The 27,990-nt window shown below is 60.5% G+C and overlaps 1 protein-coding gene across 5 annotated transcripts; it reads right to left on the minus strand.

Annotated features, from left to right (window-relative positions):
- RALGDS (ral guanine nucleotide dissociation stimulator) lies at window positions 1-27,511 on the minus strand. 5 transcript variants are annotated; one of them, XM_072778524.1, is made up of 18 exons: window positions 27,323-27,511; window positions 12,693-12,803; window positions 11,382-11,575; window positions 10,722-10,820; window positions 10,070-10,263; window positions 9,355-9,830; window positions 8,412-8,627; window positions 7,993-8,096; window positions 7,527-7,611; window positions 6,558-6,626; window positions 6,029-6,115; window positions 5,502-5,534; window positions 5,089-5,210; window positions 4,834-4,929; window positions 4,334-4,535; window positions 3,936-4,178; window positions 2,672-2,786; window positions 1-1,074 (listed from the first exon to the last, which is right to left on the minus strand). In XM_072778524.1, the coding sequence occupies exons 1-18, from the start codon at window positions 27,482-27,484 to the stop codon at window positions 899-901; spliced, it is 2,784 nt and encodes a 927-aa protein (XP_072634625.1). In that variant the 5' UTR covers window positions 27,485-27,511; the 3' UTR covers window positions 1-898. The 5 variants fall into 5 exon arrangements, with proteins under 5 accessions (XP_072634625.1, XP_072634626.1, XP_072634627.1 ...); XM_072778525.1 differs by having other exon boundaries at window positions 10,722-10,817; window positions 27,323-27,510; XM_072778526.1 differs by lacking the exon at window positions 27,323-27,511 and adding an exon at window positions 21,409-21,600 and having other exon boundaries at window positions 10,722-10,781.
- Between the last annotated feature and the right edge of the window lie 479 nt (window positions 27,512-27,990).

Consider the following 27,990-nt stretch of genomic DNA (forward strand, 5'->3'; position numbering starts at 1 on the left):
TTATAGTAGAAACTGGATTTTAATATAATATTCAAGTCTAGCATTTGCTATTTACAACAAATAAATATTGCCCCTCCCCAACTGGTAAACTTTTTTTTTTGTTTTTTCCTTTTATACAAATATTCAACATCCCTCCCCTTCCCCCAAATTCTCCTTTCCCACTAACCCCCGTCTCTTGTGGTCTCGTGAAGCCCAGGGTGCAGTGATGAATGGCACTTGCAGTGTCTTGAGATTCGACGTGAATGGGACTCGTCTGAAACCATTCTCACTCACCAGGCGGAGTGTGATCTGTGAAAAAGGGTCCCCCTCCTCCTCTCCTGGGGGAGGGCTGGATGGGGGTGGGCGAGACTCCCTCACTCTGTTGGCCCCAATGGTGGAATCTTTGGTGCAGCCTGGGAAAGGCTAGCGTGGTGGAAAGAGGGGCCAGGACCCAAGAAGGGCGCGGGCCGATGCCCGTGGGCATGAGGAGAGCAGTGCAGTGGTCGGACCCAGTGGATGAGTGGGTGCCCTGGGGTGCTCATGGGCACAGGTGGCAGTGATCCACACCTGAGCAGGTGTGAGGGAAATGCACAGAGGGCAGTGCCCAGCAGCATGCAGGGCTCCATGCCCATTGGCAGTGCTCCTTGGCAAAGTCAGCTAGTGCTCTGGTTCCAGAGAGCGGAAGGCACCTAAGGCAGCGAGTGGTCCACGGGAGGCCAGGTCAGCCTTGCAAACAGCAGGCGTCAATCCCGGCAGCAGGAGAGATTCAGGGTGAAACTGGAGTCTGGGGGTGGCCTGAGCTGAGTTCAGACAGCAGGTGCCTGCCTGGCCTGGGCCACTGGAGTCTGTAAGTGCTTAGTTACCCAGCCTGCCAGCCCCTGACAGAGCGGTCCTGTGGCTGGCCAGTGCTGGGGACTCATTAGAAGATGCCCTTGGCTATCTTGAGTCCTTTCTGCTTCATGCGAGGGAGAGTTGAGCTGGCGCCATGCCTGACCTTTGTCCCCTTTGTGAAGGTCCGTTTCTTTAGGACAAAGTCATAGTTGGCCGTAGAGTTCATGGCGTAGAATACGTTGGCGTTGTCAGGGATCTTCAGCTCTGGCGGGAGAGGGACAGAAGGAGGGTCAGTGATGCTTGAGAGCCCTCCCAGGGCTAGCCTGAGACAAAGACCTGGGAGCCCCCAGTGCAACCTCAGGAGTACCAATGATCACTCTCAGTGACACCTGCTGAGGACAGACTGCCGGACACTCAGGAGATCCAATGACTCTTATTTAAAAAGGGACTCTGAATGAAAAGTCCTTACCTCAGTGTGGAGCTGGCAAAGGGTCATCCATCCCAACCCCCCTGCAGCCTTCAATGACCATGATCTCAAGTTGGAAGAAGCTTCCTAGAATCCAGAATAGCTCCCCTAAATCCTGTCCTACTCAGGATCAAGGTTGGTGGCCTAGCAAAGGGCAGGCCTTGCCCTGGGTCTTTTGTTCCAGGGTCTAGGAGGCCTCCCTGACCCCCTGGGTAGCTCCTCTTCTCCCCGACCTGCTGCGGATGGGAGCCTGCAACAACCCGGACCCGCTGAGCTTTGTGCTCCTGCCTCACCTTCCCTACCCTGCCTTAAGCCTCAGTCCTCCTGTCCTGTAAGATGGGGGTCACACTTGTCCTGCTCCTCCTCCCCACCAATATGGTGTGAGAAGGTGAGAGAAGGTTCAGGAAACAACTTCTGGGGATGCTGGGGGTCACTACGAACTGTCTGAGCTAATGGGTGGCAGGTCATGGGAAAAAGTGGGTGAGGGCAGTGTCTACAGTCACCTTTACTGCATGTACATCTAGGTGTAGATATGGATTAACCCCTGGCTTGTTATCTCCTTTGTGGCAATGAGGAAACAGGCACAGATGGCATAAGGGCCATGCCCAAGCTCTCCAAGCCCTGCCATCCGGCTCCTGGTCTCTGCTGGCTCTTGGTTCTGTCGCTTTCCCTGCTCTTACCCACTGAGTTATATCCTCGTAGCCTGTTTTTAGTGTCTGCTATGGTCTGATTGTTTGTGTTCCCCTAGATTCATGTGGGAATCCTCATGCCCAAAGTGAGGCTCTGGACCGTGATAAGGTCGTGGGAGTGGGAGCCTCAGGAATGGGACTGATGTCTTATAAAAGAGGCCACCCAGGAGGCCCTTCCTTCTGCCACGTGAGGGCACAAGGAGAAGGCGGCCATCTGCCCCCTAGGAGAGGCCCTCACCAGAGCCTGACCACACTGGCACCTTCCTTGTGGACTTGCAGCCTCCAGAACGGTGAGAAATAAATCTCAGTACCTTATCAGCCCTCCAGTCTATGGTATTTTGTTATAGCATCTGCAGCGTACTTAGATAGTGTCACACGTGCATGGATTTTTTTGAGGCTTAGGTCCACAGCAAGCATGACTCTTTCGGAAACATGCATTTCCCATTTCAGCCACGGTGCCCCTGGGAATGGCCCACGGGCTTGGCCATCTGGCTGCTTGGCCCTGGAAGAAAAGCCTTCTCTCTCTACTCCGGGTGCTGCTAGCTTTGAACTACAAGGGCACATGCCAGGGGCTGGTGAGGAGGGCAGGGCAGGGTGATGTCGGGGCAGTATCTGGGAATGTCCGCCTGGGGCCGGGGTGCGGCGTGTGGTGCTGTTTCCCCCCGGCCCACCCGCCTGGCCCCCCACCTCGCCAGCCCTGACTTACTTCGATCATCTGAAATGACTTGCACTAGCTCGTAGTCATCTGGCTCGTCCTCATCCAGGTTGTGTTTGTCCATGGCCTTCCGGATTACGGCCGGAGCCTTATCTTGGCTGGTTACCTAGATTGGGAAAGGGGGAGACTGTCAGCCAGGGGCCTGGAGAAACCCTGCCACAGGGCAGCAGCAGGGGCCCTGCACACAGAGGCTCAGCTTCTGGCTGGGTGCTAGGTTTGTGGGGGCCTGGCCGCCTTGTCTGGCCCTGGGAGGCCTCTGTGTGGTCACAGGGGGCTTCTCCCAATTGTTCCTGTCCCCCCATTTTCCTACAAGCCTGCCACCTCCTCCCGTGCCACCTTGGAAAACTGCCTGCTCTGGGGGGCTGCTCCCCTTGATCCTGCCCCCTGCAGAACAATGGGACCAGTGAACTCAGGGGACAGACAGCATCTAGGCCCAGCCCCGGAGGTAAGAGAGGCCTTGGCCAGATGCCCTGTGGCCGCCTCTGGCCAGGCCTGCAGAGGCTGGAGGCTGCAGTAGTGCGGTGGGTTGCACAGGCCGATCCCTCTTGCCTCGACCCCAAAGGCCAGAGTGCAGACAGGCCTTGGACATGGGATCATACGGGTAACTGTTAATGGCAGTCAAGCTAGCACAGGGTGGGTATGTAACGGGGCACCTGACCCAGTGTGAGCGGATGGGGGCCTCTGGGGAGTGCAAATAAACGGCTCCTCTGCAGGGTGAGTTCTGGAACATGAGAGGAGTCCCTCCTCTTGCCACCAACACACACAGTGTCTAGAGACACATCCCCTTGGCTTGATCTCAAGCCCTAAATGACATCCACTGCCTGACACTGCTGGCCACCACCACGGCCACCAGCCTGGCATGGTCACTGCCCACCCTGCCCACACTGCCTCCTAACCAGCCTCCCTACGTCTCCTGGCCCCAGCCCACCCCTAGAGATAAGCCCTAAGTTACGACTGCCCCCTGTCTGCTCCAACCACCGGTGGTGCCCATCTTCCTCTGAGGAGATCCAGGCCCCAAGCCCTGAGCCCTTGACCTCAGGCTTCTGGTTGCTCCTCCAAGCCCCACAGCCTCCCTGCCTCCCTGCTTCCCCAGAGGCGCCTTCTTTGTGGAGCTCTCTCTGGCCCTCGATCTCCACGGGAGCTTCTGACCATTTGTCCTCCCTGGCTCCTGAAAGGTTAGCTCCAGGACGGCGGGCAGGGGATGGCGCTCAAGACACGTGCTGCCTGGCAGAGCAAGGGCGCCCTCGTGGCTCACCAGGATGCTCTTGTACATGTTGCCGTTGTCCACGTCCAGGCTGACGCGGATGATGCAGCAGTCGCCCACCTGCTGGTTGTAGAGCGGCAGTGAGGAGCTGTAGCTGCAGACCCCTGAGACGGAGCGCTTGTGGGTGCGTGTGGCGGACACGGGCGTGGTGGAGGCTGAGGAGGAGGAGGTGCTGCTGGAGGCTGAGCTGATGCCGGAGGTCTCCGGGGATGACTGGGAGGTGGACTCCCAGAACTGTGGGGATGGCATGATCAGCAGAAGCCCTGGACCCTGCAGGGCACCCAGGGGATCCTAGGAGCTCTGTTTAGGAGCTTCTTGGCTACTTGTGGGTGGGGCGTGGCGACCTGAGCCCGGGCAGGACCATCAGGGGGAAGGGGTGGGGCAGTCACCTTTTTTTCCTGACCGTCGGGGGACTCTGGGACAAAGCTCATGTTGATCTCATCCACATCAGAGCTGGAGGAGCCGGCTGAGTGGACGCTGAGTGCGTCGGCAAGGTCCCCGCTGCTGAGGTAGGGGCCGCACCTGAGCTGGTCGCAGGACTTGGAGTGAGAGCTGCCACTGGTGCTGAGCTCTGTGCTGGGGGCCTGGCGGCTGCATGGGAGGATCAGCTCACTGGGGGGCCCTCCCCCGGGAGAACGTGCCCAGGTAGGGAACGGTGCCCTGGATGTGCCCGGGGACACATCCCACCCCAGGCCCTACGCTCCACATTCCGGGCTCTGCACCTAGTGCTCGGTCAATCACCAGCCCCGCATCCGTCCCTGTTTTGGGAGTAGTCAATTTAGGATCACTCTACTTTGCGGAGGAGAAAGCAGGCCCAGAGGGGGAAGACAAGGGGGCCAAGGCTTCCCTAAGCCAGGGGGGAGCCCTTCCTGCCAGCCCAGGCACTCACTCGCTCCAGCGCTTGACAATGGCCGTGTTCTTCTTGGCTTTGAGGGTGTTGCTGGCCGACTCGGAGGGGGGCTCCAGCTCACAGGACAGGTTGTAGCTACAGGACAGATGGGAGCCGTGAGGCTGGCAGGGGGGGCACACCCAGGTCCCCCTCCTGGAACCTGCCCGGCAGCGGAGGTCCAGACACCCCAATCTAGCTGACCAAGATCCCACACCACTGGCTCCCTGGGCTGGCCCGGTTCCTGCGCAGCTATACCTCTCCGTCTCGCTGAGCCGCTCCATGGCCCGGAACCAGGCCCCAAAGTGCTCCTCGGGTGCGATGCTGTAATTGTTGCATGCCGACTGGAGCAGCTTGATCTGGGCGATCACCTCAAATTCCTGGGGCCAGAGGGAAGGGCAGGATGGTGCGAGGTGTGGATGGGGTGCAGGGTGTGGCCTGGGGCCCTGGGTCTCTACATCCCCTCCTGCTTTCTACTCCTTCCCGGGCCTACCCTGTCCCTGGAGCTGGGTCCAAACAACCCTTCCCAGGAAGTCGTCCCTGCCCTGGCCTCCCGCGCCCACCCTCCTGTGTATCCAGCTCTCCCAAATATAACAGGAATCGGGGTGGGTGGGTGGGTGGGTCTCTGGTTTCCACATCCTGGCCAACACCTGTGGCCTGCAGCTGCTCACCTTCCTCCTCTTCTCGAAGTTAATCAGTCTTCCCTGGAAGGCAAACAGCCAGAGACCATCAGAAAGTGGCCCCTTGCCTGCGACCACCCTTCAACTCCTCTCCGGCTGCACTACCCACAGCACACACCAGGGGGCAGGTGGGTGCACATACCCGTGGCCCTGGGTTCTGGGGGGTGGTGGGCAGAGTCTCAAGGAACTTCTTGCCCAACTCTGACGAGGGGTGGGGATACTGAGGCCTGGGGCAGGAAGGCCCAGCTTGGCCACACCGTGCCTGACCCTGGAGGGCGGGGGCCACGACCTGAGGGAGGGCTGTGTGGAGCCGGGCCAAACCCTCCTGTAGCTCTAGGCCTCACCAGCCGGGCACCTACCTCTTCACACATTGGTGAGGCGGGCAGGTGCCCTGGCATGTGGTACCTGTGAGGTATGCCTAGAGCTGAGAGCTCCGGGCTCAGTGGGAGTGCTTCCCCCTGGGGCTCTAGGACCCCGGCCCTGCTCCCACCCTGACCAGGCCCCCAGGGCTCACTCACATACAGATAGTCCTTCATCGCGGTGTCCAGCATCACCAAGTCTGTGAGGAACGTGCCCAGGTAGGGAACAGTGCCCTGGATGACACCCTGTGACATGAGGGTAGGGCGGATGAGCCAGGGCCAAGACTTCCCTCAGCCTCAGCCTCACCCTAGCCTCCCACTTAGAGCTGCCTGGGGACCTTTAGCTGCCTCCCCCAGACTCTCCCCTAGTGTCCATGGACCCCAAACTCCCTCTCATCACCTGCCGGGCCTGGTGTCTTGCACACGGCCAAGGTTCTGTGGCTCTCGGACCCTCCCCACCCCTAAACCCACCATGAGCTTGGCCCTCCTGGACCATTGCCCTGGTGGCCGCCACCAGCACCGTTAAGTCACCAGGTGGTCAGGGTGTGCCCCCCCCACCAGGGCCCAGAGGAGGTCAGATGTAGGGGGCACAGCAGGCACTGCAGCAGCAGGGGGCAGGCTGGGGGTGACCTTCCTCTCCTCACCCGGAGGCCGGCCCCTGCCTCTCTCCAGATTTGCGTACACTCACCGTCTCCTTTGGTCGCTTCTGGGCTCTCTTGGGGTTCATCTCCAGAGTGGCAAACTTGGAGGTCCCCTCCTGAAAGGGTTGAGGGCAGGGTCAGTGAGGCCTTCCCCTCCTCCCCAGTCTGGGCCCCGGTCACTGGTACAAATGCTCTGCCACCACCCGGGTGGCACCTGGCCCTCACTGGGTGTGGGAACGTGGGCCAGCAGCCTGGCCTCCTGGGGGGCCTCCAGGAACTCAGCATCCCATCCCACGTCTGTTCCTGTCACTGTTCTGCCCTCACCCGCTCCGAGGTGGGGGCTCTGCACAAAGCTCCTGTGCATTCCTTTTCTCCTTGCACCTCATTGCCTCCCCATGAGTCCTGAGACCAGAGGGGCCCCAAGCTCCTCATTCCTCCATTTTCCGAGACGGGCAGTAACTCAGAGGAGAGTCCCTCCCGGCGGGAGACCAGCTTCTGCTAACTGGTCTTCCGGCTCATTTGGGGCCCTGTGGTGAGAGCCCAAGACTCCCTGGGATCCTCTGTGGCGTCTGGCCCAGGGCAGAGTGAGGATCCCCTAGTGCACCCAGAGCTGCCTCCCGGGGCTGCTCATTTGGTTCCAAGGCTGGTCAGCCCCTTTGGGATTTGGCCTCCCTCTGTGGTTCCTCATCCCTGGGCAGGCAGGCAGGCAGGCAGGCTGGCTGCCCTCCCCTTGAGCTGCAGTGTAGACAGAAGGAGCCTCCCACCCCTGGCCCATCCACCCAGCAGCATGGAGGAAGCAGGAAACCTACTAATCCTGCCAGCTCACCCATCCCTTCTGGAACACCCCAGCTGCTCCCACATCATCCCATTGCCAGGGCCTCCTGGTCCCCAAACTGCTCCCCACCAATGGCCACAAACCAAAAAGATCCTCCTCTCCCCAAAGTCCAGACAAGACAGGACTGGAGTTCTTCACACAAACTTTCACTGAGAACTTTCCTCCTCTGGCCAGGCCTTACCTTGATGAGCAGCTCTCTGCTCAGAGAATAGTTGTTCTCATCCGAGAAGATCTCTGACAGCTTCTGGAAGACTCGGAAACTGTCCCTGACGGAAGGAAGGACAGGCTTGGGAATGGCACGATGGGCATGAGCACTGAACTGTTTCTAGAACCCACAGACCCGAACTGCCTGGACGGGTGGTTTGCACCCAGGGTCCTGCGGGGCCCTAAGTGCTCTGTGGACCTGGTGGGGAGAACTCCGTGTGTGTGGTTGTCCTGATCCTGTGTATCTGTCACCAGTACACACAGGAAAATCTCCAGTGTGGCTCTCCCCGATAGCTGACAGATAACTGAGTCCCAAGGCAGAACTACTGGCCTGAGGCCAATGGATGCTTTGGGGTCCCACCAGCAGGCCCACCCCAGAATTCGCAGCCTCCTGGCAGGTCCCGGGTCCCTCCTGGTGCTCCTGCAGAGAGATGCCTGCCCACCTGGAAACTTCCTCCCATGTCTTCTTCAGCCGGTGGACAGAGTTGCTCTGTAGGGCTGACAGGATAGCATAGAGTGACGAGAAGTTCTTGAGGACCCGGCACTCCTGGCGGAGGGACAGAAGGGCCGAGGTATGGCTTCAGTCCCTACAGCCGGGACCTCCCGTCCTGGGTAAGACGGACGCCTGCCCGCAGAGCCCCCGGGATGCCCCTGGGCCTGGTCAGGAGAGGAGGATGTGGGGTCAGCCTAAGGGAGGGGGTTACAGGGGAGTGAGCACCCAGGTGGCGGGATGTGCAGGTCAAGCCTGGCGTGTCCCTTGGAAGGATGGGCCTGGGGTCTCTGCAGGGCCTTGGAGTTCAGACCACAGCCCTGGGGTCAGATAAAGTGAGAAGGGGGTTCCCAGGGTCCCTGTGAGGCCTACCCTGGCCACCTCGATCCAGTGCTCCACTACCCTGGCCCTGTCCCGGGCTGTCACATTCCGGTCCCCCAGGCAGGTGGTGATGACACAGTTGGCCACACTGTTGAACTGTGTGACAGTGGCGCGGACGGTGGGTGCCAGGTGCTCCTTGCCCTTCTTGTCCCGCTGGGACCAGATGGAGCCCAGGCAGTGGTAGGGTACCACCTTCTTGAACAGCTCCTGGGGATCATGGGGAGTGTCACCCGGCTCTGCCACAGCCCAGGGCAGTGTCCATGCCTCCCCAGTCCCTGGCAGGGTCCCTGGTCAGGGCTTGAGCCTTGCAGGGCCGGGGGTGGGGAGGGGATGGTGCAGGTCCCTGGACTTTGTTCTCTGCCCACCGTGCGTGCCCAGCATGAGTGACCCAGGACGACTCGCTGGAGGAAAGAGGCTTTGGCATTTTTGGCAGCTCATCCTCACTAACTGCAAGCACAGAGGTGGCTCACTCATAGCTGCGCATACTGGGTGGCACCTGCCACTCCCTGTCAGGTCTCAGGTCTGCCCCCCTCCTGCACCCCCACCCAGATGCGCACTCGCTGTGGCTGCTACACCTATGGGCTCCGCTGTCTGCCATAAGCTAGTACACAGCAGGTGCCTCATAAGTGCTGAGGATGGTGAGGTCTCAGGGAGATAGGAGGGCGACCCGTGGAGCTGGATGCACCTCAGTGAGCTCCACTCCTCTCCCCACCCAGCCTTCAACTGTCTTGCCTCCTGTAATCCGCAGTCCCTGTGTGGAGGGTTGGGCTGGGGAGAGTCCCATCTATATGTCCACAGTCCAGAGACCACACGCTGAATCCTGGTGGAACTGGGACATGGACCCCGACATCAGTTCTGGACCAGGGAATGGCAGGGAATGGACCGGATGCCAGGGGAAGGTGCCCTGCCTGCCCTGCCCAGGAAAGGAGCTCACCGCATCCATCAGTGTAAACTGCTCCGCCACCAGGTCGGGAGGGAACGTCAAGACATGAGGCTTCTCATTCAGGCCATTTTCTGCAGCCACAGGCGAAGGCCAGGGAGGCTCGGGTGCGGGAGCTGCCTCTAGCTCTAGAGTTTGTGACAGAGCTGGCTCTAGCTCTGGAGCTGGTGCTAGAGCTGGCTCTAGCTCTGGAGCTGGTGCTAGAGCTGGTTCTAGCTCTGGAGCTGGTGCTAGAGCTGGTTCTAGCTCTAGAGCTGGAGCTGGTTCTAGCTCTGGAGCTGGTGCTGGTTCTAGCTCTGGAGCTAGTGCTGGAGATGACTGTAGCTCTAGAGCTGGGGCTGGGGCTGGGGCTGGTGCTGGAGCTGGTGCTGGAGCTGACTGTAGCTCTGGAGCGGGCACGAGAGGTGGTGCTAAAGCTGGCTCTAGTTCTGGAGCTGTTTTTAGAACTGGCATTGGAGCTGGCGACAGAGCTACAGGAGGAGAGAAGTCTCCATGTGTCTTTGCAGAAACAGAACATGTCTCTGAGCCTCCCAGGGGAGCCACAGTCAAGAACCCCTACAGAGGTGTCCCCGCAATGCCGTCCCCCAGCTGGGTGCTCTGAGCCCGGTCTTGGATCCTGGCCCCACCCCAGCCTCTGGGGGCTCCTCCCTGTGGGGTCCAGCACCCACCCATGCTCAGACACCCACAGACACCCTGCCCAGCTTCTCACCCTCAGGCTCGGCTTCAGTGAGTTCTGAATGCTCCAACTGGGCCAAAAGAAGGTGGGCACGGCGCTCCAGGTCGGAGCCGGGCATGTTGAGCTGCACATAGGCCACCAGCTGCTTAAGGCAGGGAAAGTCTGGGGGCTGACAAAAGTCTTCCGAATACTGGTCCAGCCAGGTGCCCAGAATGGAGGAGATGGCACTAGAGGCAGGAGGGCAGACAGCAGCTCAGGAGCCTGGCCCTTCCTCCCACACAGACCCCTGAGCCCCTGGGGATGGTCCAGCCCGACCCCGGGCCCACCCCAGCCACCCCCAAGGCCACCCAGGTAGGGGCAGGTCTGGGCAGCAGGCGGGGCTGGATGTCCCCACAGCGGGGAGCCCTCCATGCATGGTGTGAGCGCCCCTGCCTGCCTCAGGGGAGCAGACCCCCCTCCCCTTGTCTGAGTCCCCCCTCTGCACTGGAGATGCCAGGAGGGTGGACTGGGGGCGCTCTCTGACTCCTGTGCTCCTGCAGGAGAGGCCCCCACACCTCTGCCCTGCAGCAGGAATCACAGGATATGGGGGGCCAGGCTCGGCCCAGCACCCCTGCCACCCCAAAGCCCCGCATGTCCTCCACCTGGGAGACAGGGGGCCCTCCCATCAGACCCAAAGTCCACTCACTTTTTTAACTGGTCCTGGGGTCCACCGTCTTCATCAGAATAAGGGAGAATGCATCCGTATCTAGAGGAGGCCGTGAGGGCGTCACATCTACCGTACCTGCTATGATGTCTAGGGTTACCAGCTGACTCCCCCGACTAGAGCGGGAGCCCGGAGCCCAGGGAGTTGTGTCTGCCGTGGACACTGAATCATGCACAATGTCCTGAAGGGGCTTCATGTCCATTTGGCAACTGAATGAAGCCCACCCAGCAGCTTCCAGGTGGCTGAGTGGGTCTGGGGCCCCCTGCCAGCCCCCAGGACTCCCTGCTCTGGCGACACCCAGGATGGGGCCCCGGATGGAATCTGTGACCTCCTCACAGCCAGACTGTGAGGACAGCGGCTTTGCCCCGACACAGGATCCAGGGCCTGAGGCAGAGAGCTTCTCCGGGCGGAGAGGACCCACCTCAGCCCCAGGACCCCCCTCTCCATGGGCTGGCCATAGGGTCAGCACTGTGGGGGACTTGTCCCAAAGGTCAGACCAGAACCCTCTGTGTGGGGGCTCAGGCCTCATGGCACACAGGGTCCACACAAGACACCCGAGGCTCAGAGACGGCAAGTGCCAAACCAAAGACACAGCCAAGTGTTGAGTGGGGAGGTGCTGTGGGGCACAGAGGCCCTGCTCACCTTTTGAACAGAAGGTCCAGGACCTGCTGGGTGGTGGTGAAGGCTCGGTAGGTGCACAGGAAGATAGTGACGTAGGAGAGGTCGCTGCCCTGGAAGGCAGGTACCAAGTGTTCCACCAGCTTCTCCAGCGTGCCTGCCTTCACCGTTCGCACCTTGCAGGTCTCATACAGGTGCAGGGCCGACTCGTTCTCACACTGGAGCGGGGACAAAGGAGGGGTGTATGGTCAGTGGTGGCACCAGGGACTGCCAGGAGGGTGGCAGACCAGCGCTCAGACAAAGCCCCAGGTGCCCCGTGTGTGGCCAAAGAGGAGACGTGTGTGCCCCCAGCAGGAAAACAAGCTCAGCTTTGGAAGTGGAATTTGAGATGGGGAATCACAAAAAACACAAACACGACCGTTCCAGGTCAGTCTGTGGGCTGGACTGAATGACAGCACCTCAGTGGAAAAGCACTGCCCCCATGAGTCCTGGAAAAACATGCCCATTCTAGAGACGAGGAAACGGAGTCTTCTGGGAAGATACACGGGATGCTCAGTGCAGCACCGGGGAATGGCTGCAGCAAGGAATCAAGTCAAGGCCCTCAGCACTGAAAGGCCGAATCGCTGTGACAACTCGCCTCCCTTCTGGAATGTTCCGCAGCTAGTGGAGTCAGGCCCTGCCCCTGACCTGGAGGGGTCACATGGCTGTGCTCCAGGAAGCAGTAAATTATATAGGAGCCTGAGCCTCGGCCCCTTGGGAGTAAAACTAGCCCTTTTAAGTGTGGTGACGTGGAAGGCTTGCAGGTGTGCAGGGAGGCAGGCGCTGACTGCTAGCTACTACCTGAGACAGCGGAGGGCAGGATCAGACTGAGGCAAAATCCAAAATCACCTGGGGCCCAATGTGAAGGGGAAACAGTAGAAAAGTGTCTTTTTTTGATGTTCATACAAATATGTGCAGACTGACCTTTTTTCTTTCTTTTTTTTTTTTTTTGAGAGAGAGAGGGGGAGGGAGGGAGCAAACAGTGGGGAGAGGCAGAAGGAGAGGGAGAATCGTAAGCAGGCTCCACACCCAGCGCAGGGCAGACACTGGGCTTGATCTCACAACCCTGAAATCACCATCTGAGCCAATATCAAGAGTTGGACACTTAACCAACTGAGCCGACCAGGCGCCGCGGTGCAGAGTGACTTTGCTCCTGGCCAAGCCCAGGGCTGGACCGTGGGGAGGGGCAGGTTCCTTTGGGAGCGGGATGAGGGGCCCTCAGTGGAGAAGGCCCTGGGAGGGAGCCCAGCACAGCAGCCAGAGCCTGGAAGCCGGGGCGTGCCCGGGCGCACTCACCCCCAGCCAGCGCTGGCCCTTGTTGGCGCTGTGGTGTGCCTGCACTTTCCGCAGGGAGATGGAGTAGATGACCCCGTTGACCAGCTCCTCGCCGATCTCCTGTGTGCAGCTCTGCAAAGATAGTGCCCGGCCGACGGGCAGGGGCATCAGGGGCTGCCCCCTGGGGCCTCCCTCCCCAGCTGAGGTGCCCCGTCCACACAGGCCCCCTGGCGGGAGTCACGTTGGGGCAAGCACTCCCCGTCTCACCCCCTCACAAGCTAGCTGTGAACAAGATGAGCCCCTCAGGCTCCCGAAGCCCCCAGCAACCTGCTCACACCCAGGTGGGGTCACCCCCCCACCCCCAAGATGGGTATTGGTTTTCAGTCATTTCAGATGAGCACATGGAGGCTGAGAGAAGGGCCTATGTCATGCCACTGTGGCTAAACGGCAAAGCCAGGACCCCAGGCCCTGACATGGCACCTCCTGTGTGGCCCTCTTCCCTCCTTGGCCCATCCCGCCCCCACCCCAGCTGACCCATAGGTGGGGGCAGCTCCTCCCAGCGCAGCCCTGGAGTCAGCATCATGGGTCTGGAGCAGATGCTGGGTATCCCCAACAGCCACATCCGAGGCCACTTCCTTCCCTTTCTGCTCATTCATGCCCTTGTGCCTTCTTGGGCAACAGAGGAGTTCCCGGTTCCCTGTGTGTCATCACGTGCACGGGGACAGGGTGATAAAGTGACAGTGCAGGCATCTGGGCAGATGACTGGGGTTTCACAGGACCCGAAATCATGGGGCTTTGGCTGGGACAGGAAGGGGGGGATCATCTGGCTGCTCCCTGGGCCCATAGCAGCAAGGAAAGGCCCTTGTTTTATGAGGCAGTGACTCCTCCCACCAGGCAGGCTGGCCCGGGGGCTGTGACCATCAGGCCCTGGCTGGCTGAGGCCACTGAGCCATGTGGCCCTGGGCTCTGCAGCCCCCTTGCCCATAGGTCTCTGTCCCAGGAAGGGTGAGCCTGCCGTGGGGAGAGGGGCCTCTGAGTTTAGGAAAGAGCTGGGAGGTGCCAGCTGGCACAGGGCCATCGATTGCAGGGTCTGCACCAGTGGTTGGGACCGCGGCTCACTGCCCTAACCCAAGGCAGGCGTGGAGCTTACAGAAGACTGGGGAAAAAGTGCTGACTCAGCCCACCCACATCCTTCCCTGGAGCCCTGGGCCTTAGCAGGGCCCCTACTGCACCGCTGCGGCCAGCAAGGGGTGTCTGGGCCTCACCTCCTGCCCACCCGTGTGGGCCGCGCGAGGCCAGCTGCCCTCTGCAGGGCCACTTCCTTTGACCTGTGGCTGCCCTCCCACACTGGGCACTGGACCAACGGGGAAGCCTCTGCCATCACATTCTCTCCGGAAAAGGAGAGCCAGCCTGTTTCTGGGAAGTTAGCAGGGAACCCACAGGCAGAGGTCCCCCTGAGCAGCACCACCCACACCCACACCCCTTAAATAACCCAGGCTTGTGGAGGTCCAACCCCTCCAGCGAGGAGAGGAAACCCCTCCTGAAGCAGAAAAGCTGAGACGTATGCTCACGTTCCCTCCTCCATCTGGAAGAGCCCACAGAGGAGACAGGCCTCAGAGACCAGCTGTCCTCCTGCTGGGCGGGGGCCCCAGCACCCTGGCATGTCCTCAGGGGTCCGTGGCCACTTCCAGCAGAGGCCGAGAGGCTCGGCTGGAAGGGCCTGCCCTTCCTCCAGGGTTTTCTTAGCCATATGTGGTCCAGCTGGGAGGAACACCCGGGTTGCTGGCAGGGGGCTGGAGGCTTCCCCACGCAGGAACGGCCCTGCCAGAGGGCCCTGGACTTGACCTCCACATGGCACCTGGCTCCTTAGTGGGGCTCCATCAAGGCCCCTGGGCCAGGCCAGCCATGGCGGGGGCTGCGGGCAGGTGGCTGCTATGCCCTGGCAGATCCAGATAGCGGGGGTGGGGTGGGGCCTGCAGTGAGCCATGGGCCTCACTGGCAGGGCAGCTGGCCTGCGCATCACATGGTCCTTGAGCCCCTCCCCCACCTCCCAGGGGCCCCCTTCTGCGGCCTTGGAAGGGGGGTGGGAGGCGGGGCGGGATGCCAGGAGCCACACTGGCTGGGACCCGGGACTCACTGCCCTGTCACACAGATGGGGAGCTACTCTGGCTCCTTCACACCGCTGCTGCCAGAGGAACAAAAGCAGAGCCTCAGAGCAATGCTGCGGGCGGGCGGCACTTAAACCACCTCCTGAGAGATGACACAGGAGCAGGCTCTAAAGCAAACTGCTCCTGGGCCCGGGCAGCAAGTGGCAGAGTGGGGCATTTGTTTCCTGCTCCTACCTCCATCCAGGGACAGAGCAGGGAAGCAGCCATCGGCCTGGCATCTGCCCCTCAGGACCCTCCAGGCCACCCTCTGGGCAGAGTGTACCCAGGCCCAGTAGCAGGGCCTGGGGCTCCTGGGGGACGATGGGAGTGGCCTACCAAACAGCAGATGTCCTGAGGGAAGGCCCCTGCAGGCTTCTAGGGGAATAGAATGCCACAGGGATGCCAGGTCCCCAGGGCCCTGGCACCCAGCTGACAGCTGTGCCTCACACGCAGCCTGGCCTTCCACAGCTTGAGTCAAGGGGAGTGAGGGTAGAGTGGTGTCCCCAGGCCCTGGTAAGCAGAAGCCAGCAAAATGGGTACCTTGGTGCCCCATATTCTGCTGTCCCTCTGAGTGCAGCCCAGAGCCTCAGGGACAAGGAGGAGAAGCAGCCCCAGTGTCACCTGATCAGCCTTCTCAGGGTGACAGGCCAGCAGGATGCCTGTCCCCAGATGACTGCAGGCCAGGCCCTGTTCCCTCGATGGAGAATAATGGGGTCGCCAGGGCCCATCCCACCTCCTATTTTGGGATAAATCTGAGGGGACCTGCTAGCTTTTCCCCAGGCCTGCCATCTCTCCCGGAAGGTGGCTCGTGCTTGTGCACATGGAGATGGCACCTTCACACTGATCGCCCCTTTGCTCTCCTTGGGTGCCTATAATGAGGGGCCATAAGGGGCCTCCGGACCCACAGGTACCTCCCCTGCGGACTGGCTCCTCCTAAGGAGACCTGGTCCAGGGCCAAGGCACACGGAGAGGAAGCGCTGGATCTTGTACCAGCATGTCCTCCTGTCTCCTCTTCGGGCCACATGTGGAGACCTGCTTCCACTCGGGCAGGGCGGGGGTGGCTCCGATCATAGGGCTTCCACATGCATGAGATGGGGTCCTTACTGTATCCTGCTGAGCCACGGCCCAGAGGCCACCTTGGATACTGGTCAGCACCCTGCAGCCCTGGGCACATGAGGCCTCCCAGGGCCTACCAGACCCCAGGACTCTGTCTCTCATGAAGAGCTCTGACTTCCAGCTTTGCCAGCCTCTCTGCCCCTGGCCTCAGGGAGCTCACCTGTGAGATGGGAAGAGCAGCAGCTCTCTACAGGCCAACAGTGGGGGTCCAGAGAAGGCACACAGAACGCCCAGCTCAGCACCTAGCACATGAGGGCACCCAGGAAGCCAGAACAAAAGGTGTTGGGCACCACCTGCTGACCACAGCCCCCAGGAGCTGCTGACGGACACCTGGTGGGATGGGGAGTGGGGGCCCCTGAGGGCCCCTGTGGGAGATTCCAGGAAGGCCAGTCCGTACAGAGAGGGCGGGAGTTCTAAAACTGCCCGAGCCAGCCTTGCAGCTTTCAGACTTTCTGGTGTTTTGCTCAAATGCAGGAGCCACGAAGGGAGATGGATTAGAAGGCCTGATCAGCCCTCCCGGGCTCTGGGGACAGTTTAAATGTGGCATCCTGCACGCGGGTGCAGAATGGAGAGAGCAAGGCAGAGGGTCTGGGCCGAGGAGAGAATCCAGGATTTTTCGAGTCCAAGTTCTGGTTCATCTCTCAGCCCCTAAGCTCCAACAAGTAGAAGAGAAGAAAAAGCCCTGTGGCCTGTGGACACAGACAGGACCCAGTGGGGACCCCAGGTCAGCCCCAGATGGAGGTGGGCTGTACTCGGGACCCCCGCATATTGCAGCCCACAGGGGCAGCCGTGGCTAGGGACCTGCAGGTTCCTGGTTGCCAGGGCAACCAGGGAGCGTGGTGACCCCAGAAACTAGAGTTTAGGGACAAGCCTTGGTGAGCCCCCAAAGAAGCTGTCCCCACAAACCCTCTCCACCAGCCGGAGCCCAGTTACTCATTACCATGTTAAGAGGAAGAAGGATGGATTTCTCAGGTGGGGAGGTGTGATGGGACCTCCACGCTGGCCCTGCCCACCACCTGTTCCCTTGTCCATCCAGGGTGGGCTCCTGGCTGTCAGGCCACCACAGATCAAGCCTTTGAAGGAGTGTAGCTGGTGACAGCTGAGGAGGGTGGTCCAGTCCCAAGGGGGTGCCGGGCAGGGCCAGCTGAAGGTCCAGCCCCAAGAGCCACAACCACAAGCGTCTACCACCAACCACAGTGTCCCATGTCTATGGGCACTTCCTGGGTACCAGGCTTTTTACACACTTCTCACATTTAATCCTCCAACACCTGACTTGATGAGGGAAGAGCTGGGTGGGGAGCTCACTCAGGTCAGGAGCCAGGGAGTGGCAGCCAAGGCAGTGATTTTAACCACGGCCTATGAATCTCCCACCTATGAATCTCCCGTCTAGGCCTGCCTGCTGTCTTGCTCTTCTGTGGCTGCCACATTCACGACCTCAGAGCAGAGTCCAGGGCTGAGAAGGCCTTCCTCAGGTGACACCCCTGGTTGGGCATGGTGGGTGGTTTGCTGGGGTTCTTCCTGTGGGCCTAGAGGTCAGCCATAGGACCCAGGCCTGGGAAGCACCACACCAATGGTGCGGGGCAGCAGGGCAGCAAAACCCCAAAGCCCAGGGCACGGGCACTGCCCTGGTACCTGGTCAGACAACATAATCATGACAGCCGCCACCTGCCTGGCTCTGACACTGTGCCAGACACTATGGGGACTGCCTGTCAGGCTGCTGCTCTCACTCAGGCCTCACCTGAACCCTGGGGAAGAACTGGTATCAGGCCCATTTTACAGATGAGGAAACTGAGGCTCAGGAGTGGGAGAAAGGTGTCTAACGCTGCAAGGGGCCAAGCTGGCCTATCCCTGCAGCTCTCTGCCCTCAGAGCCCCAGCTCTTGGCCCAACCAGTGTGCACAACCCCGCCCCCTGGTTCCGAATGCACAGTGCCCTCTGAGCATCTGATGGTCCCTGGAGTGCAGAGGCAACACCCACACCTGAGAGCTCCCCAAATGCAGGCCCTTGAGCCGTGTGCCCCTGCCCTGCTCACCAAGCAATCCTCTAGCTGTCATGTGCTCCCTCCCAGCTGCAGGCCGCCAGAGTCGCTTCACTAGGGCTGCGTGTCCAGGAACACTGCGTCTCTGAGCCCTGGAGGCTAGAAGCCTGAGCCCAGGACAGAGTGGCCACCGCACGGTGTCATGCCCTAGGAGCCATCTGGGCGGCTGGCTAGCAGCCCTTGGGAGCCAGTCCTGACTCCTGGGCACGGTGTCCTGAGAGCACCCCCACTGGCTTGTCAGAGGCTGCCCAGGGCCCGTGCGTAATTAGTCCAACTCCTCCTCCCAGCAGTGAAGACAGGGCCTGGAAACACAGGCCCAGCTTCCAGGTTGAGGATGGAACTGAGCCCTGCCTGGGAGCAGGCACCCAAGCCTGTGTCCTACCACCCCTGCTGCTCCTGGGAGACAGCTGGCATGCTTAAATGTCTCCTACCTAGAAGGAAGGAGGGCCCAGTAGGAGCCAGCCTGCCTCCCCTTCCTCTTCTCCCGGGACCCCTGGGGAGTAAAGCAAGAGGGGACCCCCAGGGTCTGTGGGAGCCCAGCAGGTGGTAGTCAGCTGCCCCCAGAACTCCACAGGCCCTGAGGCCTGCAGTGGCCTCCTCACTGATTACAGTATGCAGATAGATAAAGACCCCTCACAAGGCTAGCCTCCAGGGCCTCCAGTGTCAAAGGCAAATGAGCCCTGAAGGTTAAACTGAAGAGCTATACAAAGTGTGGAGACACCAGATGACCAAGAAGGAGGCGGGGTGGGGAGGGGCACACGATGGGACTCTCCCATTCATTTCTACCCAAAGAACAGAGAAGCCCTCATTCCATTCCATCCAGACTGTGATCAGGCCTTGAGGTCTCACACGGTGGGGGGGTCTGGGGGGGTCTGAGTCCTGTGTCTGCCACTTACTAGCTGGGTGAGTTTGTGCAATCTAGCCTCAGGGGATTCATCTGTGAAATGGGCAATCTGTAGTCCCGCCAGCAAAGAGACAAGACTGCACACAAATTACTCAGCACAGGGCCTCCCACAAAGCACTGGCTCACATCTGCTATGTTTCTAAACCTCTGCGGTCCAGCGGTGGGCTTGCTCCTTTCTAGAAGCTCTCCCCAGTGTCCTCTGACCCTGAGGACTTTGGCCTCCCTACCCTTCACTTGACCGGGGGCTTCTGGGCTGCCCAGGCCTGGTTCTGTTCCCCTGTCCTCCTCCATGCATTTAAAACTGCCTCGTAGCGTTGCCCTATCCTTCTCTGATCCCTGCAGTGGGCTTTTGCATACAGTAGGTACCCAATAAAGAACAGCCCACATTCAAATCCTGGGGGCACCTTAGCTCTGCGTACATTAAGATCAGAGACACTTCACTTCTCTGACCTCCCATCTACTGTACTCTGCAGGGCTGGTCAAAGCCAGCTGGAGTGAGGGGCGGTGCCTGTAACGAGGAGATGCTCCCAACGGGGACCTCCTCCAGCCTGGCCAAGGCAGTGGGCTGCTCAGAGACAAGGGCACAGGCTAGGTGAATTCCAGAAAAGCACAGAACCCCTCAGGCCAAGCTGGGTCTGCAGTGACTTGGATCAAGGTGATGAGCGGACGCCCAGATGTGCAAGGACATCTGGCAGCTCAGAGAGGGAAGGACTGGGTCGAGGCGTGGTGGGGAAATGGGCACGGGGGCGAGGGGCAGCCAGAAACTGTCTGGTGGTTTCCAGACAGGACAAGGACCACGAGCTGGGCCGCTTGAGCTCTGGCATGCTACAGAGACCAGGAAATCAGCTCCAGGATGGGGGGGGGGGGGTGTTGGCAGGAGGGACAGGGACTTCCCCAGCCCCCCTCCCTTCAGCCCATGGTAAATGGTCATTGTGTTTGGTTTCCGGCAGTGGCCTCCTCTCCTGCCAGGACCCTGGTTTTCCTGCCCCCAGCCAGAAGCTTCCCTTTGATTTCTAAACAGCAGCGGCTGTGGCCTGGATCTCAGTGCTGAGGCCGGGAGAGGGAGGGAGCTGGGAAGAGGGAGGGGTGGAGGGGAGGGGGAGGTGCGGGGAAGGCAGACCCCAGGGCTGGGGTAGGGCTCCTTTCCTCTGGGATGCAGATGGACTGAGAGGGAGGAAGAGACGAAGCAAAGGCCTGCCCCACCCAGGCCAGGAACCTGCCCGGCCCCTGTGAGCATGAAGGCCAGACCCTCCCAGCACACAAAGCCCAAGCCGCTGCCAGACATAATGAAAGTCAGATGAGTACTGGGCTGGTGTCAGGCCTCCCACCCCCATCCTCCCTGGGGGTCGCTCCAGCCGCCAAAGACTGGAGCTGTGGGTGGATGAGGGTTGGAGAGCTCGCCTGGCCCCACTGCCAGCCAAGCTCAGGGGGAGTTTCCCTCCCAGGCCCACAGTTCCCCCACCAAGAGCTACCCCCACCCCTCATCTCCACCCCCACCCCCCCACCGCCCTCCCTCCCATGCAGGGCATGGAGACAGGCTTTGGCAAATGCGCATCTAGGCCCTGTCTAGGCAGTGGGGACACACAGGGGCCGGAGATCCAGGCTGAAACTCTTGAGCGATACAAGGCTGCTGTGACCTAAAGTGATGGAAAGGAGGGGACATGGGGCGGGTGGGCCTAACCCGAAGGTGGCTCAAACTTCACCTTAAGGTTCTGGCTTGGCCTAGATGTGCCCTGGGGCCCTGGACCCAGAGAAGGCATCTGTCCAGGTCCCATGCCCAGGCAGGACATGGCGAGGGGGCCCACCCAGGGATTCCATCACCTCTGCTGAAGTCAGGTGCACAGTCAGGTGGGCGGGGGGAAGGCACCCCCCCAACCCCCTGTGACCCCGTGACCCACTGGGCCCCTCTGCCAGAGCACACCAGAAACAAGAGCCCCAGCCCTCACCTCATTGTCCCCACCCCTATTCCTGACAGGCACACCCTCCTTTTTCTGAAGCCTTCCAATGAATTCAGGTGAATTCAGGGTGTCGGCATATTTTCTAATGAGGCAGAAATGAGTCACTGGTGGGCCGGGGAGGCCCTTCTCCCGATCTCCCTGCGGGGACACCTAGCCGCACAGGTTGGATACCTGTCTGCCCTCCACCGCCCTTCTGCAGGCAGCCCCAGTACCGGATCCACGCCTGCCCCCCGGAGGTACTGTCTGGGAGGCCCCTCTGGCCCCAGCTGCCCAGGAGGCGTCTGCCCCCCTAACCACGAGCTCGCCGCCCGCCCCGTGAAGCCTGACGCCTGGTGCAGGCCCCGGTTGGGCAGCGGAGAACTGCGGCCCGGCCCGGCCCGGCTGTCCCAAGTTCGCAGGCGCCTGCAGTGACCGCCCGCGGGAACGGGTCTGCCTGGGCTGTAGGCGCGCGGAGCCGGCCCGCCCGGGATCGCGGGGCCGGGCCCGGGGCAGGTGGGGGCAGGGGCGCGAGGTCCCCCCACGCGGCCCCCGGGCTCGGCGAGGAGCGCGACTCCCCTCCGCGGCCGGTCACCCACCTCCAGGCGCGGCAGGTCGGGGTCGAGCTGCGTGAAGCTGTGCAGCACCACGGGGCAGCTGTCGGGGCCGCCCACCTCCAGGCGCACGGCGTCCCACACGCTGCGGCTCCGCCGGGAGCCCGGAAACAGCGGCTCGGCGGCGCCCGCAGGCCCGGCCGCCTCGGCCCACATGCGCTGCACCATCGGCGGCTCGCGGGCGCGCGGGGGGCCGGCCGGGCCGCGGGACCCGGGGCGGCGCGGGCGCGGGCGCGGGGCCGGCCCGGCGCGCGGCGGGGGCGGCGGCGGCCCGCGCGGCTCGGCGCTCCCCGAGCTCTGCGCCCGCGGCCCGGCCCCGCGGAGGTCAGGCCGGGGGCGGGGCCTGGGGCGGGGCCAGCGGCGCGGGGGCGGGCCTCGGGGCGGGGCCGCAGATGCCCGGGGCGTGTGTCCGTGCGCGCGCGCGCGCCCCCGGGGCCGGCCGGCGGAGCCCGGGAGTGCACGTGCTCTGCGTGCTGCGGGGCCGCGGGGCCGCGGGGCCGGCTGGGCACCCTGCGTGGGTGCAGTGTCCGCGTTGCGTGGGTGCTGACACGTGGTCGAGCCGCCCTGGTGTCAGAACTACTTCCCACGAATTCCAGTTAAGTCCAGCTCTGTGGCCTCCTACAGATTGCTTAACCTGAGCCCCGTTTCCTGCGTGCGCCTGTGCCTGTGCAAGCCCTCAGTGTCCTGTGTGTGCGTGGTGTGCGGGACAAGCCCCACCCTGGCTTTGTCTGCACTGTTACCCTTCAGCCCCACAGCTCTGCAGTGAGGACGCAGAGCAGAAAGGAGGTGGGGGTGGTGGGGGTCCAACACAAGAGTGGTCACCGGGGGTGAGGCCTTAGGGACACTCAAGAAAGGGGTCAAGGGGGACAGCTGCCTGTCTGAGCACCCATCACTGGCCTGGTCAGCTGCAGCCACTGGTGGCTTGAGGGCTCAAGATCTCAGGGCAGCAGTCAGGTGGAGAGCCAGGCTACAGGGCGAGGGAGCCTCAACTGCTCTCTCTAGAAGTCTGTGAGGTAGAGGGAGGCTGGAGGTTAACAGCAGGGTCGAGAGCTCACTTATTGAGGCACAGATGAACGGGACAGTCCTGCACACCTAGCCCACTGCTGGGGCCTGGCTGGCCTTAGCCCTCATAGAGCCCCGCCATTGCTGTTAGCAGCCCTAACAACACTACCAGCACCCCCAGAACCAGCATCTCACCATGGGGCCTCAGTTTCTCAGGAGAACCACGGACGGTGCAGGGCATGCTCTGCTCTGAGAAGAAAGCCAGGCTGTCGAATATTCTTTCAGAGCAGACGTTGCACACATGCATTCAACCAGAGGAGGCTACTTTGCCAAAGGGATGGTGGTTATTTCTGAATAGTATTACACATTTTTTTCTCTTCCGAGTTTTCGAATTTTTTCTACAATATTTTAATAATCACGCACATGTAATAAATACGGTTTGCTTTTCTTTTTTAAAGCAAGATGAGGAGATTTAGTTTGGGGTGAAGATCCCTAGGAGGCTGTTTAGGAAGTTTCTGGGCTCTACCCTGAGGGAGGGTGAGGTGGGGAGGCACAGTTAGAAGAAGGAGAATCTCAAAGAGCAACCAAAGGGTGACCTGGCCACTGGCCACTGCCCTCTGGCTAGAAGCTCCTCTTCCCACTCCTTCTCCTGGGGCCAAACACTCAGCACCTCTGGGGAATTCGGAGTGAATCCAGCACCTGCCTGCCGGCACTTATCTCTTTGCTCTGCTCTCTTTATCTCTTTCTCCCAGGGAGGGGCCTTGGGAAGCAAGCTCAAGCCCATTTTACAGCATGGAAAGGGGCCCATGCAGGCCAAGTGACTCATGAGGGCCGGAGAAATGCACCTGATGTCCCCACCTCTTCAAAATTGAAGGTCCAGGTGCTGGGGTTGAGGGGCCCAGGTAGGTTGGACAGGTGAGGAGTGGGGAATTCCAGCTCTGCCCCCCTCCCCGCCCCCCAGCACAGCTGGCTGGGCTGCCTCCCATCTTGGCACTACCTGCACATCATCATCTGCGCGGAGGGGGCAGGATGGTGGAGGCTTTACTCAACTGGTCCTTCTACTGTGTTGCACCGACTTTGGGGCTCCCCTCTGGGGTCCCGGCAAATCTGCTCATGGCTCCAGTTGCACACACACCCACCCACCACACACCTTAGTTCCCTTAGAGCGTTGGTTTAGCAGAGGACAGGCTTGGCCACCGAGATGCCTGGGTTTGAAGCCCAGCTCCACCCGTTCCTTACTGGGTGACCCCCTTCTCCCACAGGCAAATTACCTCTCCTCCAGGGAGGCTTTCTCCTGTGCAAAGGGAGCATAATTAATGCGACAGCGCAGGTAAAGTACCTCACACAGGTGCCTGGTGCCCCCACATTGGGCAGGGCAGAGACTCTGCCCCGTACCGTCTGTGATGGGGCTGTGGCGGTTCATGGGGCACCTCTGGCACCCATGACTCTCCCCTGAGCTGCCACACATCAGCCTTCATAATCCTGCCCCAAAGTTGCAGGGCAGATCCCTTACCAAGGGCAGGGGCAGCCTTAAAGAGGGGACCAGGGTAGTAGGTGCCACCTGATAGACAAACAAAATCACCCACAAAGTGTTCTGGCCAAAAACTAACCATAAACCCAACCAGGCTTCTTGCACGTAACAGTGATTTGGGGAAATTACGGGGGAATGGAGGAGTGTGCTAAACACACCATGAGGATACAATCCATAAACTCCAGACTGTAGGAATATCTATGGGACAAACCACCCGGTTTCTTCCACAAATATGTTTCAGGGGAAAATAAATGCAATAAAGGAAGAGGACAGAGTTTGAGCCTCATTGTCAATGTCCCTGAGGCTCCCAGCAGCAACGATCTCCGGACCCCAGGTCATGGCAGGGGTTGCCTGGCCAGCTGCCCCACTTTTCCATGTATCTGACCTGCCCCATGTGCAGGGCACTCCTAGCCTCCTTATAACAAAAGAGGCCGGGGGCTTCACTTTGGAGGCCATGGCAGCGGGCTGTCCCAAAACCGAGCCACAGGGCTCATGTGGGGGGCTGGAGGCAGCTTAGCGACCTTGGGTGAGTGAAGGCCAAGGTTATAACCCCTGCCCTGGGAGGGTCTGCTGGGAGAAACAGCATAAAGCACTGTAGAAAGCATGGGTTATTAGGATTGGGAACCCTCCTTTCATCCCTCATCTTGGTCACACCTCGCCCCACTCCCTAGCACTTCCAGGTCCCTAACCTTTCCCTGGGGAGTGCACCTGCCCTTCCTCAGGGCTTCTTGTGAGCCATTACAGTGCTGTGCCATAGGACCGTTTTGTAGCCAGGATGCTGCCTGTAGAGGAAGCTTACAAGACAGGCTCAGAACTGACAGCCAGGGGCTGGAAGCAGGCCACATCCAACCCACACGTGTGTTTTGTTTGGCTTGCAAAGTATTTTTAAATTTTTGAGCCAACAGTAAAAGGTCAGGTGATTTCACATAAAAATCCACATTTGTGGCTTCTCCCATAACTTCAGACAATCCGGCCACATGGGGTCTGTGTTCCCGAGTAACAGGAGGCTGGGTGGGAGCTGACCGGCAGCTGTCTCCTTTGGGCAGGGCTTGTGCTTGTGGGCTTGCCATGGACCCCACCAGGCCTTCCATCACTCCCTGACTTGGAGGGCCCCTGAGCAGCCACCTCCAGTTAAAGGGAGGGGGTACTGTGGCCAGACCTCTGGAGGCCCCTTCTCCTTCCTGCTTCCAACCCATTGGTCCCCCAGACCATGGCAGCCCGAGGGGTCTTGACCCTTCAAAGGTGCCACTACCCTCTACCCTCAGGGCAAAAGGCCAACTGCTCAGTATGACCCCGGCTTGCATCTCGGGGTCCTCTCTCACCTCGCCCAGCCAGGTACCTCGTGCCATCCCATCTTCTACCTGGCCTGAGCTTCCAACCTGCCACCCACCCCTTGCCCAGCACATGAGGGGTGATTCAGGATTCGTAAGTGCTGCTTCAGCCATCGTTCAAATCAAGACCCAGCTCTGCCTTTGCATAGGGTCCTAGGGAATGGGGTTTGGACCCAGCTGCATTGCTGGGAAGGTCTCAGAGCCAGAACTGGGCTCAAGACAATGTCCAGGCAGCCACAGGCCTGGCCCATCACCTCCTTCAAACTGGGCTTGGCCAAGGCCACAGAGGGCGCTGATGGCCTGGTGAGCAATAGCAGCTGGCTACCCAGACTCAGGTCAGGTGTAGGTGGAAGACCTTTCACCTCTCTCTGGGCAGGTGGAGGTCCCCATCTGTCCTTTGTGGTCTATATTTAGAGCCCGGGGAGGACATGAAGAGGGTGTAGCCTGGCCAGGTTCCTGGGTCACTTCCTGATAGCAACGTCACCATTCCTGGCCTGCCTGGCTCCTGGGCTGGCCTTCTGTGGGCGAGTGAGCACACACCTTGGCAGGAGGTGATACACCTGGGCCGGGAGCGTAGGCCGAACCCCACCTCCTCTGTTGCTGAGTTCCTGGGAACCTCCAGGAGCCTCCTTCTCTTCCTCCTCCTCCTTGGGGGGGAAGGGGTTTTCCCATGGGGCAGGAGGGTGTGCTAGGAGTTGGTCAGGAGGCAGAAAATGAAGCATCCAAACTTCTAGGAGACTATCCTGGGTGGAGGGATGTGACATCATCATCACCCCTAATCTCTGATCTCACAGGGCGTTACCATCCTGGGGCAACTAGAACAAAATACATCAACGCCTGGAGCCATGGAAACAGCCCAGGACTGACATGCCAAGGGTTCTGGATCAGCCTTGAACTTGCTCTGGGGGCTTCCTTATCCTCCTCTGGAAGTGGGTGCTCACCACCCCTGACACCAACTCCCAGGGTGTTGGGGGCCACCCAGAGGAGCACAGTGATAAACGCCGTCCAACACCGTGGGGAGCGGGGGCCACTCTGACAATGGTCCCCCCACTCCTAGAGTGCTCCTTGTCCAATACCCCAGGCTGCCCGTCTACCATGTGATGCCTGGAGGTGAAGGGAGGGGAGGATAAAGAAGCAGAAGGGGACACAAATAGGTAGAAATGCAAAAGAGCCTGAAAACACAGAGCACAATGGAGAGAGGGCAGCAGGAGAGGCAAACAGAGTTGGAGGCTGGGGTCCCGTTCTTCGCAGGGCCCGGGTCCAAGGAGCACCGGGCACAGGTGGCCGAGGAAGAGGCCTATAGGTTTGGGAAGCTCTCTCTTAAGAGCTGAGGCCTAGGGCAGCCCAGGTGGCTCAGCGGTTTAACACCGCCTTCAGCCCAGGGTGTGATCCTGGTCGGGTCCCATGTCAGGCTCCCTGCTTGTAGATTGCTTCGCTCTCTGTCTGTCTGTCTCTCTCATAAATAAATAAAATCTTAAAAAAAAAAAAAAAAAAAAAAGAGCTGGGGCCTAGGGATGCTTCTCTCTCTGCCTGTGTCTCTGGGTCTCTCATGAAATAAATAAATCTTAAAAAAAAAAAAAAAAAGATCTGGGCCTAGATTTGTGTTCAGGTCCCTGCTCTGCATCTTCCTGGCCTCAACTTCTCCACCAGGAGGATGGGGTGATACTAAGCATGCCATCGCCTGGCTCTCAGGAGAGCAGATGATAAAACAATGCACAGAAGCCCTTGGAAATTTGAGAAGCGCCATAGGAATAGGAGCTGCTAGGACAACACCTGGCTACCTGGCAGTAGCCGCCCAGGTCAGGGGCAGGTGGACAGGCCAGCCTGGGTGGGTGCACATGGCCACCACTGGTTGTGCCCCCTCCTCTCGTATCCAGACTGGGGGTGGAGATCCCCAGTGGCTTCCAGCCAGGCTCCTTCAACCAGTTCTGAGGGAGGGGAGGCGGTCAGGGCAACCACCTCCCGGGCCCGGGCGGGCCCTGGCTGTGACCCACCCGGCCTCCTGGCAGAGGCACCGGTTGCCCTGGAAACTTACCTCGGTGGCTGCCGCTGGCACAGGTGCCAGCCAAGGTGTGGGGCTTCGGAGGGTGGTGCGGCGGGTGGTGGCCCAGCGCCTGGCGGTCACCACAGAGACACAGGCAAAGAATACCCAGCCCTTCCTCACCCTGGGCTCAGTGGACCCGGCTTCCCGGGCCATGGTGGCACGGGAGCCAGGCAGGGGTTGGGCTCCTACCCTCTGCCAGTCTGTCGGTCTGTCTGCCTGTCTGCCCTGTGGCGTGGAGCACCCAAGTGCCTAGGCCTGGTGTCACCCGCATGGCTGTCATACCTGCTCCCATGATGGGCAGGGCAGGAATTCCCGCTTGTGCCAGGCCATGGGCCAACCAAGGCTGTGCAGATGGAGCTCTGTCCTGAGGTAGGCCTGCAGCTCCTGCTCACACTGGCTCCTCTTGGGGTGGGCCCAGTTGTCTCTTTCAATACCCCAAAGCCCCAACCCCATTCCCCCTGCCTGCAGGGAACTCATCACCCAGAGTCAGAAAGGTGATGGGTAGGGGCACGTGGGTAGCTCAGTGGTTGAGTGTCTGCCTTTGGCTCAGGTTGTGATCCTGGAGTCCTGCGATTGAGTCCCACATCAGGCTCCCTGCATGGAGCCTGCTTCTCCCTCTACCTGTGTCTCTGCCTCTCTCTCTGTCTCTCTCATAAATA

Source organism: Canis lupus, chromosome 16 (assembly GCF_048164855.1).
Source record: "Canis lupus baileyi chromosome 16, mCanLup2.hap1, whole genome shotgun sequence".
Lineage (NCBI taxonomy): Eukaryota > Metazoa > Chordata > Mammalia > Carnivora > Canidae > Canis > Canis lupus.

Coding starts and splice junctions, on each gene's coding strand:
- RALGDS (XM_072778522.1), bottom strand. CDS start 21,591: ATGGTGCAGCGCATGTGGGCCGAGGCGGCCGGGCCTGCGGGCGCCGCC. Junction 9,831..10,069: donor CACTGAAGCCGAGCCTGAGG/GTGAGAAGCTGG, acceptor CTCCTCCTGTAG/CTCTGTCGCCAGCTCCAATG. Junction 4,179..4,333: donor CCGACGGTCAGGAAAAAAAG/GTGACTGCCCCA, acceptor CCATCCCCACAG/TTCTGGGAGTCCACCTCCCA.